Below are 13,932 nucleotides of genomic sequence, written 5' to 3' on the forward strand. Positions count from 1 at the left end.
TCTTATTTCTAGTAACAATTTTTCTTTTTTCAGAGCGTAATCGAGCAAAGAGCCTGCTTGATATTTAAAAGCCATAGCGTATCTAATTGGAGACCACCCTTTATTTGCAAAAGTTTCACAAAAGTTTTTTTTCCACTTGCTCCATTCTGATTCCACTGTGAATTTCAGAATCATACAGCTATACCAATCTGCACTAGCTTTTTCAAGGAAAAATTTTAAAATTTCAATTATTCTCCTGTCTTCTGTTACCATACAGCGTTCGCATTCTTTCTCAAATTCCTGTATCCATTGATGGGCATTTGAACTTTTTCCATCAAATTTTCCGATCATAAAATCTTTTGCTATTTTCCCCAAGTTCTGAATTTCTGATTTTAGCTGTTTCTCTTCGAGCACTTTTTCCAATAATTTTTTTATTGTTTCATCCGTAGTATTTTGTGCAGTTTCAACTACTACTTTTTCTGTAACATCCTCTAAATAGTAATCTCCAAATTGTAAATTTTCTTCTTCATCCAAATATACTTTAGATAAATCTTCTGTTAAGCTAATCCACACTTTTCTATATTGGTGTCTCTTTGTTAGTGTCTTTTTTACCTTAGCGAATGTTTGTGTTGTTATCAGCTCTTTGTGTAAATGTGTTGGTTGATATTCATCTGGCACGTCAAACGTGCGACCATCGGGTGTGCCAATTGAGATTAGGCATAATATTGTTGCCTTTCCATCTGCCGACCCCCTCATCTTGAAATCAAATCTTAGTTTTTCCATTTTCTTGAAATATTTGCAGAAATGTTGTTTTGTAATATGTTTTTCCGTGTCCAGTTAGGTTAGAATCAAAAACTCAACTGTGTTTCTGTAAAAGTAAGAGATTTATTTACACTATGTATTTACACTATGTACAAAACTCACTAATAATCTTAGTTCTTACCTGTAAAAGTAAGAGAAACAACATTTAAAGCTTTTAATTTCTATATTTTAATTCTATGTAAAGGTCTCGTGATAACTGCTCTCTCCTTCGTTCAACCTTGTTGAATATTTTCATTTTGAATTTTTTCTCTCCAAATTTACCGGTCGTCTCCCCAAGCCCGTGCTCTACCGCGCCGTCGGTCGGTGGCCTTCGTCGGTGACGCGGCAGATTCAAAGCTTGAGAGAAGCACGACAGAAGTACACGCGTGTCGTGATTTTCTTTACATATATATGCATAACAGTCAGGCATGTAATGTTCATGTTTACATAAATAAAAGGTACGATTACACACGTGTACACGGAGAAACGTAGAAAAGTTAAGAATCACAATAATAATATAATCGCTGCGTATTATTATACGTAATTCTGTATAATTACCCGATGAAATCGCAGGTGCATAATCTTATTTTAACCAGGTATTATTTATGTTACCGAGATAAGAAATTGATCGGAGGGCGATAAAGTCTGGGTAATTTTTCTTTCCTCTCTACTTTTTTTTACCGTAATGATAAGGCAAAGAAGGAAAAAAAAAGAACTTTTAATCTACGTAATCGTAATCACAGCTAACTTCAACAAATGTTTTTTAAGGTCGGTAACCATCCTCACGTAGGTTTCTGTAATGTAAGGAATATTGGCAAAGGTTCGAATTAACTTGGGCAAAGAGTTGAAGGAATTAAGGAACGAGTTGACATATTTTTCACACAAACCCTCCTCCAAGAAACGATCAATTATATGTATACTCAATTTTTTTCACTGAATTCCTATTCTCACAGAATCGTAATATTCATTTGTTCATTTTTTGTTTTGAATAAATGAATATTTTTCTCCTCGTTAAGTGCAAACAATCGGCTTAATCGGTAAATTTGTACATAGTTCGATCAGTAGCCGTTAAAATTAACCGGCGTTATCTTCTCATGTATTCAGGTTACCAAGTTTCAACTTGTTTACGTCCGTTTATTTCCCATCTTCTCGACAATATTTGTGTTTCACACTTTGTGGAAAATTCCACGTCGTGTTGTCTATCATATAACGCGATAATAAATCCTTGAATAATTTTGGAGATAAAATCTGTTCCAGAAGCTTCTTAAGTCGGTGGTCGCGAATCTCGCATGAATATTGCGAAAAACTAAAGTTCTAAGAACCATTTTAAATAAATTTCTAACAAAAATGAAACGATTCTTCGAGGCTTGATCCGCCATTTCGAATTTCATATATCCCGATATCAAAACGAATCGGCCTAAAAGCACCTAAAAATTTAGGAACTTATATTTCGAGAAGCAATTATCCAATTCGATTGGGGTTTGTTTTATTCAAAAGTATGTAAATCGAGCTTCCGTTACTAAATTTTTTTTTTTATCAGAAGCAACGCTTCCCGTTGATCGTTGCTGGTAAAAATATCATGCAAATGAACCTCGACCTTCATACTTTTGACTAACAACGAACCAACCCCCAATCGAATCCTATTATCGGTTATCTAGTTATAAATTTCAAAATTTCCCTAGGCCTTACTCAAAATTTATAACCAGGAAGTATATCCGACCTCCCGTACATGAATTTGACTACCGGAGTTGTATGGGTGAAAACCGTATGACTTGGCACCCTGCTAGGTGGTGCTGGAATCTGTTTTGGAAGTTCACTGGACGTGGGGAGTGAATTCTCCGTGGTGGAGGCCTCGAGTTGGCCGTTTCCCACGGCGTCGACGATCCTCCCGTACTTCTTTCGGGGGTGAAAGAGGCTCTTGGTGATGGCGTAGCGTTTCTCACCCTCGAGGAGAGCTTTCAGGTAGGATCTGGGCTCCCAGCTGGTCCGTTTTCGGCCTGCCTGCTTGAGATAGTAGAGTTTTTCTTCATTGGGGCCGATTTCGCCCGGCATCGACGAGATCTTCTGGTCAAAAACGTCCAGCTTAACGCTACTCGGTGACTTCTCGACGCCTTCCAATGAACTTCCGGAACGCAGCTCGATCTCCAAGAGCCGAAAGTTGTCCGTGTTTGGCTTTTCTACGCTCGTCGTACTCCCGAACGAAGACTTATCGTTGTACAACGATTTTCCATCCAATATTCGACCCGCGATACTCCGCTCGATAGAATTTGGCGAGTGTGGAGGACGCGGAAGCACCAATGCGCATCGAGACAACTTCACCGCCGATAATATTATCAGGAACGATGCTCTTCTCAGCGCCATTTCTGAAACCGAGAGAATTTTTCAATATGGTTTATACTGGATCCATTTCGTGTACTGTTATTTTAAAACACCCAGAGAAATTTACGTAGTTTTTTAAATTCTAACTAAAACTAGAAGCATAGAATCGTTAAGAATTATTACGATTCTAAATCTTAGCTCTACCCTTCTTCATTTTGACTTTTACGAAAGTTCACCGCGATGTATGTAACGTTGTAACCTCAAAATTTTTATAAATTGTCGGTATTGAGCATAACTGCCACCGAAGGCTGTTGAAATTTTTATACAACGCTAGCATGTTTTACGCGTGTTTTCATGCGTGTTTTCCGTACACAAAATAACCGTTATATGACGGTAGAGCGAGTCGGCGAATGCGCACGCGCAGAGTACAAAGAACATCACTTTTAAATCCCTTAAAAGTACAGAACAGACGATGTCTAACTCCTTTAAAAGTGGTCGTTTCTGCAATGCGCGCATGCGCTGTCGAAAACAAATCTGTCATTACGGGACCCTAACCTCAATTTCGTGCTTATTGTTAGTGAAAAAACGCGAAACATACTCTTGTTACGTAAAGAATCGTGTTTAAGAAAGAGGTAACGGTCTTTCCGTCTCGCGTATTTGCAATATATGTCTTTAAATTGCAAACTTACACTCTACCCGAAAAGAGCGAGTTTGCCTCCTTGTTACGTTTATGACGGTTGGTCACCCTGGCAAACGGCCGTTCTCGGAATGTAGCGCGTGCGCATTAAATTTTATTCGACGTCCGAACGTGCAGTCGTTAGGAATTCACTCGTGTATATACGTTAAGATAGAAAATTGCACGATTATATCCTGCATCCTGAGTACAGGTATATAAATGTTACACATACACAGAGACGCGAAGAAACCCAAGTTTAATGCAGCGTGTTATTAAATGCAGTGAAAGTTACCGCACGATGATACGTATATATGTATACGTTACATGCATGTAATCCTACGTACGTACAAACTTTAGTTACAGTGTTCGCGCAGAAACGGAACGTTACCTTTTTTCTTCTCTCTCTCTCTCTCTCTGTCTCTCTCTCTTTCTCTGTCTTTCTCTCTCTTTTCTCCTGCATATTGCGCAACGCTTATAACGCAAGACACAGGATGTAGGAATAGCCTCGGGGAGAGGCGGCTAACTCGAACATTATAAACGAAACTGTTCAACGAAGGGGACGCAAAGGAAATGAAAGGAACGGAATCGAAAGGGAGCCTCGAGCAACGCGCCTTCCTTTCCCGCCGATGATCTAATTTTAAATTTAACTTGGACGAAATTTATCGATGTTATCACAGCCGCCTGCCCTACGCATTTTTTTCTACATCCATTTTCTATTTGTTATACATATATATATGTATCGTACATGTATAAATTTCAATGTCCTTGTAGAATAAAAAAAAAAAATTATGCTCCTTGATATCATCGAAATCGATAAATAATGAGTTAATCTCTCTGCAATTAAAAAAAAAAAATAAAAAATCTTTTTATCAACCACAGGAAAATGCAAATCAAGATGTAGGATTTTTAGTTACATTGTGACGTCGTTATTCGGTAGTCTAAAACTGTAAATAATTCTAGTAATTATTGAAATTTAGAAAATCTGAATACAGTTTGAATTTAAATCTGGATGCGATCTTTAAATATCTTGAATAAAAAATGAAACGAAAAATGTCCTTTTTGATTTAAAAACGAAATTCAAACTAGATAGACAGAGAAAAATTCGTTGAATTTGTCAAATATATCTGGAGAAATGTTTTTCTTTTGTTTTTTGTTTAATATAACGATGCGTGAAATTATTTGTCCGATCGTTTTTTTTTTTTTGTTCGAATCAAATAACATTTACTTTCTATAGAAAAAAGAAAAGAAAGAAAATCCTCCAACCGTAATATTGGACACATTCAACAATTTTCATTCCTGATACTCTATTAATTATTTTTCAGACCTGCATTTTACGTACTCGAAATGTATATGTATAATGAAATGCCAAATGTAATCGAAACGTATTTCCAGCGACTGACATAATATAAATTGCCAAAAAAAAAAAAAAAAAAACCAATATATAAAGAATTAGAGAATTTGTAGGAAATTAATCGAAGGAAAAATTTTCCTTGAACATTTACGAATTTAAATTATGCGAAGATCAAGTAATCGAGGTCCGCAGTGGATTAATGATAATTAAACAAAAAATATAGCAATATCGTGAAATTATCCTCGGTATTTATACCTGATTATAATAAACAAATTGCGGCAGCGGTATCTCGAGAGAAACGGGCGTGGCAATTTCTATCGATACTCTGTGATCTCAATGTATAATGTTTAACGTACGTACATAGGTAATATATTTTTTATGCACACACAAGGCAACGCATTCGCAACTCGGTATAAGCCGTCCAGGCCTCAGGCTAGGAAATTGGCGGGTAGCTTTTACACGTCCTGAAACAGGTTCTATTGAAAAGTGCAAGTCTACACGTTGCAAATCCGGGCACGTATTCACACTTTATTAGCGCACCGTGTATAAAAAGTTCGTGAAAGTCGGGCATGATATAAACTTAAGTAAAAGTGACGGAGAGGATGAAATTATGGGTAAACATGAAATATGCACAACATCAAAATATCAAAATATCTACAATATTCGAATATAGATCACGGATCGATGATAATGTACAAAGAAAAAAAAAAAACGTGCGCAAAGAAAAACACAACGAGATGAACATTTTGCAAAACTAAATTGGACGATCATCAGGCTAATCCTGAATATGCAATTTTTATTTTGTATTATTATTGTTATTGTTGTTGTTGTTTTTGTTGTTTTCGCTGCACTGAAAAAAATTTCATTTGTTACAGTAACTAAAAAAATTGAGTAAAACAGGTATCGTTAAAAAAACTGTTTGAATATTGTTGGATTTACGAAAAACGAGGTACGCGTAACCATTTTGCGCTAGAAATTTCTTTCAGTGTGTATTGTGGTAAAATTTCGCGGATTGATCGTTATCGAATCAACGTGTATGTAATTTATACCCGATTATTCTATTTATAGATATATTAATGATACTATAATTACGATTTCCTTGTGAAAGTTGATAACGAAATTGAATTCTATTTTTGTCATATTACAACCAACGGCTATTAAGCGACAGTCTATTATTCGCGGTTTTGAATAATTCTTCGATCGAAGCCTGGCTCATCGTTTTCCATTCCCAACGCTTGAGAATAAATTTTTTTTCCCTCATCATCATCATAATTATCATCATCATTAACTTGTACTTTCCGGATTAAATTGAAATTTTCCATCAACTGCAGCTTAAATATATACTCGATTATAGATCCGGAATTAATAAAACCCCATGCAATATACATAATTTGTGTTTCTCGGTTTCATTTCTCCGTCAGTTTTCTCTTCCTTTGTAAGTCACTCTTCCGCAATGTATCTTTCTGTATTTTATAATTTTGCTTCATCCTTTTTTTATTCAGCGTTCACCAATTTATATCCTTGTATATTCGAATTCCTTAGAAATTCGTTATGTGGAATATTTCGTCAAGTCGTCGCACCGTTCAAACGGGAGAAATTGAATTTCCGAATTTGAAATGTTCCGAAAGCGCCTAATTTCGAATTATTTGGTGGCGAAACTTGAAGTAAAGAAATCAAACTTTGAAGAAACCACAAAATTACGAACGGTCGGAAACCCGACGGCTCAAAGTTCCAAAACGAAAGATTTTGAAAATTCAATTCAGGATTGAGCAAAGTTCCGAAAAATAAATTCCCGATGCAGCGAAATTCCGAAAAATAAAATTTTGATATAGTAAAATTTCGAAAAAATTTAAATATACTCACGCGGCGTGATTTAACCAACGAGTGGATGTAAAAAAAAGCCGAAAAACCGAAAATCGAAATGACCAGGATTCCTAACGTAAATACATGAAAATTCCAAAACAAAGAAACGTCAAGTGGTGAAATTTCACTAAGCCAGAAGTTCACCGAACTGAATATTTTTGATCATTCGGAATTTCGATGCTCCAGATTTTCAAATTCTTGCACTTTCGGAACTTTCGACTTTGACTTTGACGTTTCGTCAAAGTTTGATCTCTTTACTTGTAAGTTTTGCCACGAAAAAAAAGCGAAGAATTAAAAAAGACGGTTTTTCGAAACAAACGAACAAACAAAAAAAAAAAACAAACAGTTTTTCTCCGTTTTTATTTCATCTTTTATTTTTGGTTACAGGCAATTACAGCCTTTTTTAATTCTCCTCCTCAACCGACGAACCCAATTGTAAAAATTCCCAATATTTTGAGGACGTGAAAATTATTTTCCCATGGTGGGAACAAAACCTCCGTAGAAAATTGATATACACCGATATTTATACGGCAGAAAGTGAGAGTGGTCAAAGCCCACTCGATTTCAACGGCGGTGCGGAAATTATACATTATATATATATATATCAGAGATCAATTCCGAACTAGACTGATTGTGAGTCCAAAGTGAAGCGAGCCGCTCGTTTCTACGTTCACTTCTCACCGTCTACCTTATACCGATTTTATTTTACTTTATTTTGTTTCACTAGATCTGATTTGATTTTTTCCTCCTTTTAATAAGGTGCCGCACCTTCGTTCACGACGATCTTGATTTTTTTTTTTACACACATACTTTTTCTCAACGTGGAATTTGTTACACATTTTAATCCGTTGATTTGCTCGTTTTTCATCCGACATTTAACGTCTGTCCAAACGAATTTCTCACACAGTTTATTTAAAGTTCTTCAGCGGATTCCTTTGCTCCAGATTATACGGAATTTTTTCACCGATTAATTGCGATTTTTACGCTGTATTCATAGATCGATCAGTTTGTTATTTACACTCGCAGTTTTCCTACCTTGCTGAGATTAATGTTCGCCAGAGAATTTAGAATAAATAATAAAAGAACCGACGCAGCTGTGGAAATAGAAATAATTGAACAAAACGAGATAAAATGAGCCTTTGAAAAGTGAAACTTGATAGTCGATTGAGTTGAATTTTGATTGAAAGGAATCTCTTATACTTGTTGCGGAAAATGATTTTTAAGAAAGTTACAAAATTGTCAGATTAATTTTTATAACTCTCTCCTCATCCCGAAAATCATATTATGTTTGTTTTTTTTTGATTTATTTTCTTTTCAGGTCCAGTTGAAAAAATTTCTAATGTTCAATTTGTATTCTTATTTTTTAACGTATACGCAGCGACGATGAATAATCATATTACATATATGCACTAAGAATGCCGCGTGGCGAAAGTGTTACAAATGAGCACGTATATGCATACTCCATTAATCGATCGTATAATCCACACACAATAAATCGTTAAGACACGTGGATTCAGGATCAATGAGAAACTATAATCCTTTCGATTCGATCTTCAATTACCTACGCCTGTAATTTTTTTTTTTTTTTTTTTCAATTCTTCTGTAATTACAAAAATTGAACATACATCGAACAATTATTTTAATCGTTTAGATATACATGTATTTTTTTTTATTTTGCTATTTACAATTCTTTCATATGAATTGAAGTTAAAATATGTACCTATATGTACATTTCCTTTGAGAATTTTTCTCCAGATTTTCATCGACAAAGATTATTTCATTTTATCTTTTCAACTATTTTTACACGAATTGAAGTTGATGTATACCTATATATATATATACATAAATATATAAAATAAAATAATGTTTGTCGATAAAAATGTGGAAAGAAAAATTCTCTAAAGGAAATGCACATATATTTTAACTTGAATTCGTATAAAAGTATTTCAAAGAGCAAAGTATAAAATTTGCAAATCTTTTTAATTATTTTTCACAATTTTTCACTATATACAATTCTTTCATTTGATCCCTCCAATTGTTACTCATAATTTTTTCCTATGCGCGATTCTTTTACACGTGAATTGTACGTAGGAAATATTAAGAAAAATAATTGACAAGATGAAATAAAGTAATATTTGTCGATAAAAAAATCTGGAAAAAATTGTTGAAGGAAATGCAGAACTGCCGTTTTTTTTTTTTTTTTTTTTTTATACCGTGTGTTATTTATCTATGCTAAGGATATGTGTGTGTGTGTGTGTATACCCGTACAGATAATATGGGTGAATTCGGAGAGAAAGCCGACGAAATGACAAAAAGTGCTACCGCGCGTAACGGGCAACAACGAACACCGTTTAACTGTATTTTCGAGACATCAAACCGGGCTTCGCGAGTCTTCGTACATTAAGGTAATTTTACCCAGGGCGCGGAGCGAATTTTTTAGGCGACGCGTGTGTCAAATTTGGAACAATTATTTCATTCGTTCGTTCACGTGTAATTCGTTGTTTTTTTTTTTTTGTTTTTTTTTTTCCTTGCTTAATTTTTACGACACGTTTTTAATACATACGTGTATTATATATACGCATAGCTTGGTTACAGAACAATTTAGCTATTTTTAACGTAGTTATTTTATTTATCTGTCTAACTCACGTTGCCGGATTGTTGGATACAAATTAGGAGGACTTTAATCGCGGGTGTTGAAATTGAATTTTTTTTTTTCGAAAATTTGAAAACAATCCCTGTTTTTTTTTTAATTTTAATTTTTTTTTTACTCCATTTCATATTCAGAAAAGTGTATTCAGAAAGATCGAGCTTGGGGAAATTTTTTTTGTGTTTTTTTTTTTCATAATTTACTTACCCGTTTTCAAGATGGTGGGAAAAATTTTTTCTTTTCAAAACGAGGTAGCTGGATAAATCTGTTGCCAAGTTTTCACCTCATTTCGTTTGTCTTTCAGTGGCGATCAGTTGCGATCCTGTATAAGGATAAATAAAATTAATATTTATAACTGGAAGTGGGTTTTTTTTTTTTTTTTTTTTTTTTTTCAAGCAAATTATTGATTACTCATTTTACACTCGCGGAATGTTTATAATTCGTAATAAATTCGTGATAAAATGTATGCTAAGAAGCGATTTGCATCGATATCTCAATTTCGTTTGAACTTGGGAGAAAAATTTTTTTACGTGTAATGTGGGAAGGAAAGCAAAAAAAAAAAAAAATCTCTGAAAAAATTCTCGTGCTCCGAAATTGAAACTCATTGGCGTGCAGAAATTTATGAATTCGAAAAAGACAGTGACTTTTGTGACGCGTGTTGACCGTTCATTTTTTATTTATTTTTTTTTTTTACTTTTCCGTGTCTTTTCGATCGATTTTTCCGTTTACCGAACGGAACTTTGCGGCTTGAAGATTGAGCGAAGAAGAAGAAGAAAGAAAAAACGAATCCTGTGTTTCGAACCATTGACACCCGATAAATAATTCATCGATTTTTGTTCGACACCTTTTTTACTCTACTTTTCTTTCTTCTTTCATACCGTTAACTTTCGGTATAATATCTAGAAAAAAATAAAAGAAAATAAAATGAAGACATAAAGAAATGCGGTAAAATATGCGTTCACAATGATATGTACGTATATATATATATATATATATATATATATATATGTATATATATGTATGTATACCTTGGTTGACGCGTGACGGAATTTCGCAACATTTACGCACATTGTACGCGTGTACCCGAAGCCGTGATTTATTGATAGTGTACAGATTCATTCATACATACATGCATTCGTAAAACGCATATAAGTGTGTACCGATAATGGTGTATTATGAACCATAAAACCTCCTTTGAGGGAACAAAACGAGGATGCGAGAGAAATTTTTAGGTTCCGGTTACCGCTCAGTCCTTGACTATTTTCATTTTTTACCACTATCGAAAAATATAGTCCTAGGTAGAAAATGAAAATTAGTTTTCTAGCTGTTACCGGAAAGTCTAGTATCCGTTACTATTCTTTCTCATTGCGATCACTGTTACTAGATTTTTTTGCAACTGTTGCGAAAATTTGATGCTTGTGCAACGATAAATTGACGTTAAGGCCTTGTTTAACTAAAAAAGTAGAGTAAACCTCAGAAACTGATTTTGCGTTGCAATTACCGAAAAAGGATCGACGATAGCGCAAAATGTTTACGCGAACCTCGTTCTTCGTAATTCCAACAATATTGAAACAGTTTTTTTTAACGATACCTGTTTTACTAAATTTTTCTAGTTAATGTAAAAAATTAAATATTGTAGGTGCGTGTTTGGGAAAAATCGTTACACAAAAATACCCTTATTTTGCAGAAGCCAACTACTTGAAAGTCATTCGAACTTCATTGAGAAATAATCATTTTTCCCCCGATGTTTCGTTACGTTAACGTTTGGAACCAACTTCGGTCTCATGGTGCAGACTTTTTTTTGTGTCTGCGTATATCTACGTACCTGTACTATATTTACGTGTTACGGTACAGTTTGTTTGTCTTATTTTCTCGTTTTTACTTCTCTACGTTTCTTTGCCATTTATTTTTTCACCGTAATTATTCGCTGTCCCTATTTATTTGTTTTTTGCATTTGTTCGTTCCATTTTCTTTCTTCCTCTTTACAGGCGTTTCGCAATAACAGCTATTTTCGATTAAAAATTGCAAGACATTGCGCGCACATTCAGGTTTTTCAACATTATCCATGTGCAATGACAAAGACGAAATTGAAAACCACGCTTTTCGCAATCTAATCTAATCAATTAGAATATTTTCTTGTCGATCCTGTACGAAACATTTCTTTCTTTTTTTTTTAGTCAATCCACTCGTTTCGTTTTTGTACAAAGAATCGAAAAAAAAAAAATATACGCATACATTCAAATAAAATTAAAATTAAAATTACGCCATTTTTCCTTTTCGCTCAAAATTTTTTTCGACGCGGATAAACACCGTGCAATACTTGCGAGTGTTTTTACTTTTTGGATATTTGTCTTAGTTTTTTTTTCTCGTGTATACAAAGTCAATGCGGAATCTGACAACTTTTGTCATCGTAATCGAGGAACTGCGGTGTTAGATTTATACAATTGAACAAATCCGATTTGTTTCGTTTAAGTTGTCAAGGCTTCTTGTGTTAAATTTTTCACTTCGTCATTTTCGAGTAACAAATAATTCCGTAATAGTTTGTTTCATTTTTTTTTTCCATCTTTTTTTTCCTCCTCTTTTCGTACCGATACAATGTGACAAATGTTCCAAGTGATTAAATGATGATGAAATAACGAGTTCGATCTGTATAAAAAGCAAAAAAAAAAAAAAAGAAAAGAAACAACAAAGAAAATTGATGAACATCACTTCTTGGCAAAGTGACAACTTTAGATGACGATTGAAATTTATACGATAATGCGTATAAATAATGTTAACACCGAACGCAAGTATGTAGAATATTTTTTATTACCGTCATAAATCGTTGTTCGTAATATTTCTTTTTTTTTTTTTGCTGTTTACTTTTTACAACGCAGGATATTGCACGCAGTTTTATAATTCGTACAAATGTATAAACGTATAAACGTAACTCACTCTGGGTGAATGAATCTATCCAGTTACGAGTATAACTTGCGGTCCCATCGGTTTTTCTTGTCTTACAACTTTGTTTTTATTTATTTATTTGCTTATTTATTTTTTTAATTCAATTCTCATGAAATATCTTATCGTTTTCAAAAAACGAGAGAGAATGGATCCTTACGAATAAAAAGTCAAACCCGCGTACACACGCGCACTCACAGGCGTTAAAATTGAGAATCGTTTTGTGGAAATATCAATTGAAAATTAATTATCTCAGAGACGAACCGCAGTGAAATTTGATGTTTAAAAAAATTTTTTTACAATTATACGAAATTAATACGTAACTTGGTATTTTTAATTTTTCCAAATTATATATTGATATCGACTCGATTAATCGACCAATTTATTCGTCGTTAAATCGTGATAAAAATGTAGCGATAAACATCTGGTTATAAAAATCCAGTGATAAAATGCAATTAATTTCGGATATTCGAGGAGTGTGTCGCGACGTAGGCGCGTGTCTCGGTAAAACCTTCAGGTAAACTGAAATATACGAGGCAGGTACGTTTAGTTCTTTGCAGTTCTTGTCTCGGTTATAATTCCCCCTTCTCCTCGATCTTTATATCCAAACAGCACGAACTCTGCCGTCTCGATTCCCCCACCGATTTGCCACCACGATATTTAATCCTGTGCGGTCGGTTATTATAACAGAGTCTGGAGAAATATTTTTTCAGCAATATTGCGGATGGAGGTGTGATAAAAAAAAATTAATCAATGTTTGTTAAAATGGAACGGAAGACTTTTTTCTTTTTTTTTTTTTTCTTTGGACGGTAGAAAAGCTCAAAATATCATTGTTAGAAAAATTTTACCGAACATAATGTCCAAGAAAGTCTAATTTACGTTTGAGTTTTTTCTTACATTTCTGTTACAGAAAATATGACAGAAATTAATTATTGTTACTTTAACATTCAAATTGTTACTTTTTACTTTTGATAAAACGAAAAATTTTTGTAGATCTGCTGGGACATTTTTATTTTCCAAACGTGTTTAATGCTATAAATAATCTAACTGTAACGTTTTTTTTTCGTTTGATATTTAATCAATGTTCTAAGATAAATTGAACTTGGTTTAAAAGTTTGTGTCGATGCTTTTATTGCGATTATTGAGGCGCTTTTAGATCGAATAGTTCGCGACGCCACCGCCAGATGGACGCGCAAGTCTCGCGCTCTCGCAGTTTAAACGATTTGACCAATTTGTCCAGCTTTCGTTCTACAGGATTAAAATATATTCTATTTACACTCGATTCTCATTACAGGTATGCAAATGTATAAATATGTCATGATTTACTATGAATTGAATAATCGTATTCAGTAATAA

The 13,932-nt window shown here is 34.0% G+C and overlaps 2 protein-coding genes across 2 annotated transcripts in view; one reads left to right on the top strand and one right to left on the bottom strand.

Moving 5' to 3' along the window:
- The window catches only part of LOC107225377 (unconventional myosin-Ie), a 48,822-nt gene that overhangs the window by 22,870 nt on the left and 12,020 nt on the right, over nucleotides 1-13,932 (top strand). The gene's annotated exons all lie outside the window — the stretch shown is intronic.
- Nucleotides 845-13,108, bottom strand: LOC124295305. Its single transcript, XM_046744845.1, has 3 exons — nucleotides 12,571-13,108; nucleotides 9,844-9,958; nucleotides 845-3,143 (listed from the first exon to the last, which is right to left on the bottom strand). The coding sequence occupies exon 3, from the start codon at nucleotides 3,139-3,141 to the stop codon at nucleotides 2,470-2,472; it is 672 nt and encodes a 223-aa protein (XP_046600801.1). The 5' UTR covers nucleotides 3,142-3,143; nucleotides 9,844-9,958; nucleotides 12,571-13,108; the 3' UTR covers nucleotides 845-2,469.

The sequence above is a fragment of the Neodiprion lecontei genome, chromosome 7 (assembly GCF_021901455.1).
Source record: "Neodiprion lecontei isolate iyNeoLeco1 chromosome 7, iyNeoLeco1.1, whole genome shotgun sequence".
NCBI lineage: Eukaryota > Metazoa > Arthropoda > Insecta > Hymenoptera > Diprionidae > Neodiprion > Neodiprion lecontei.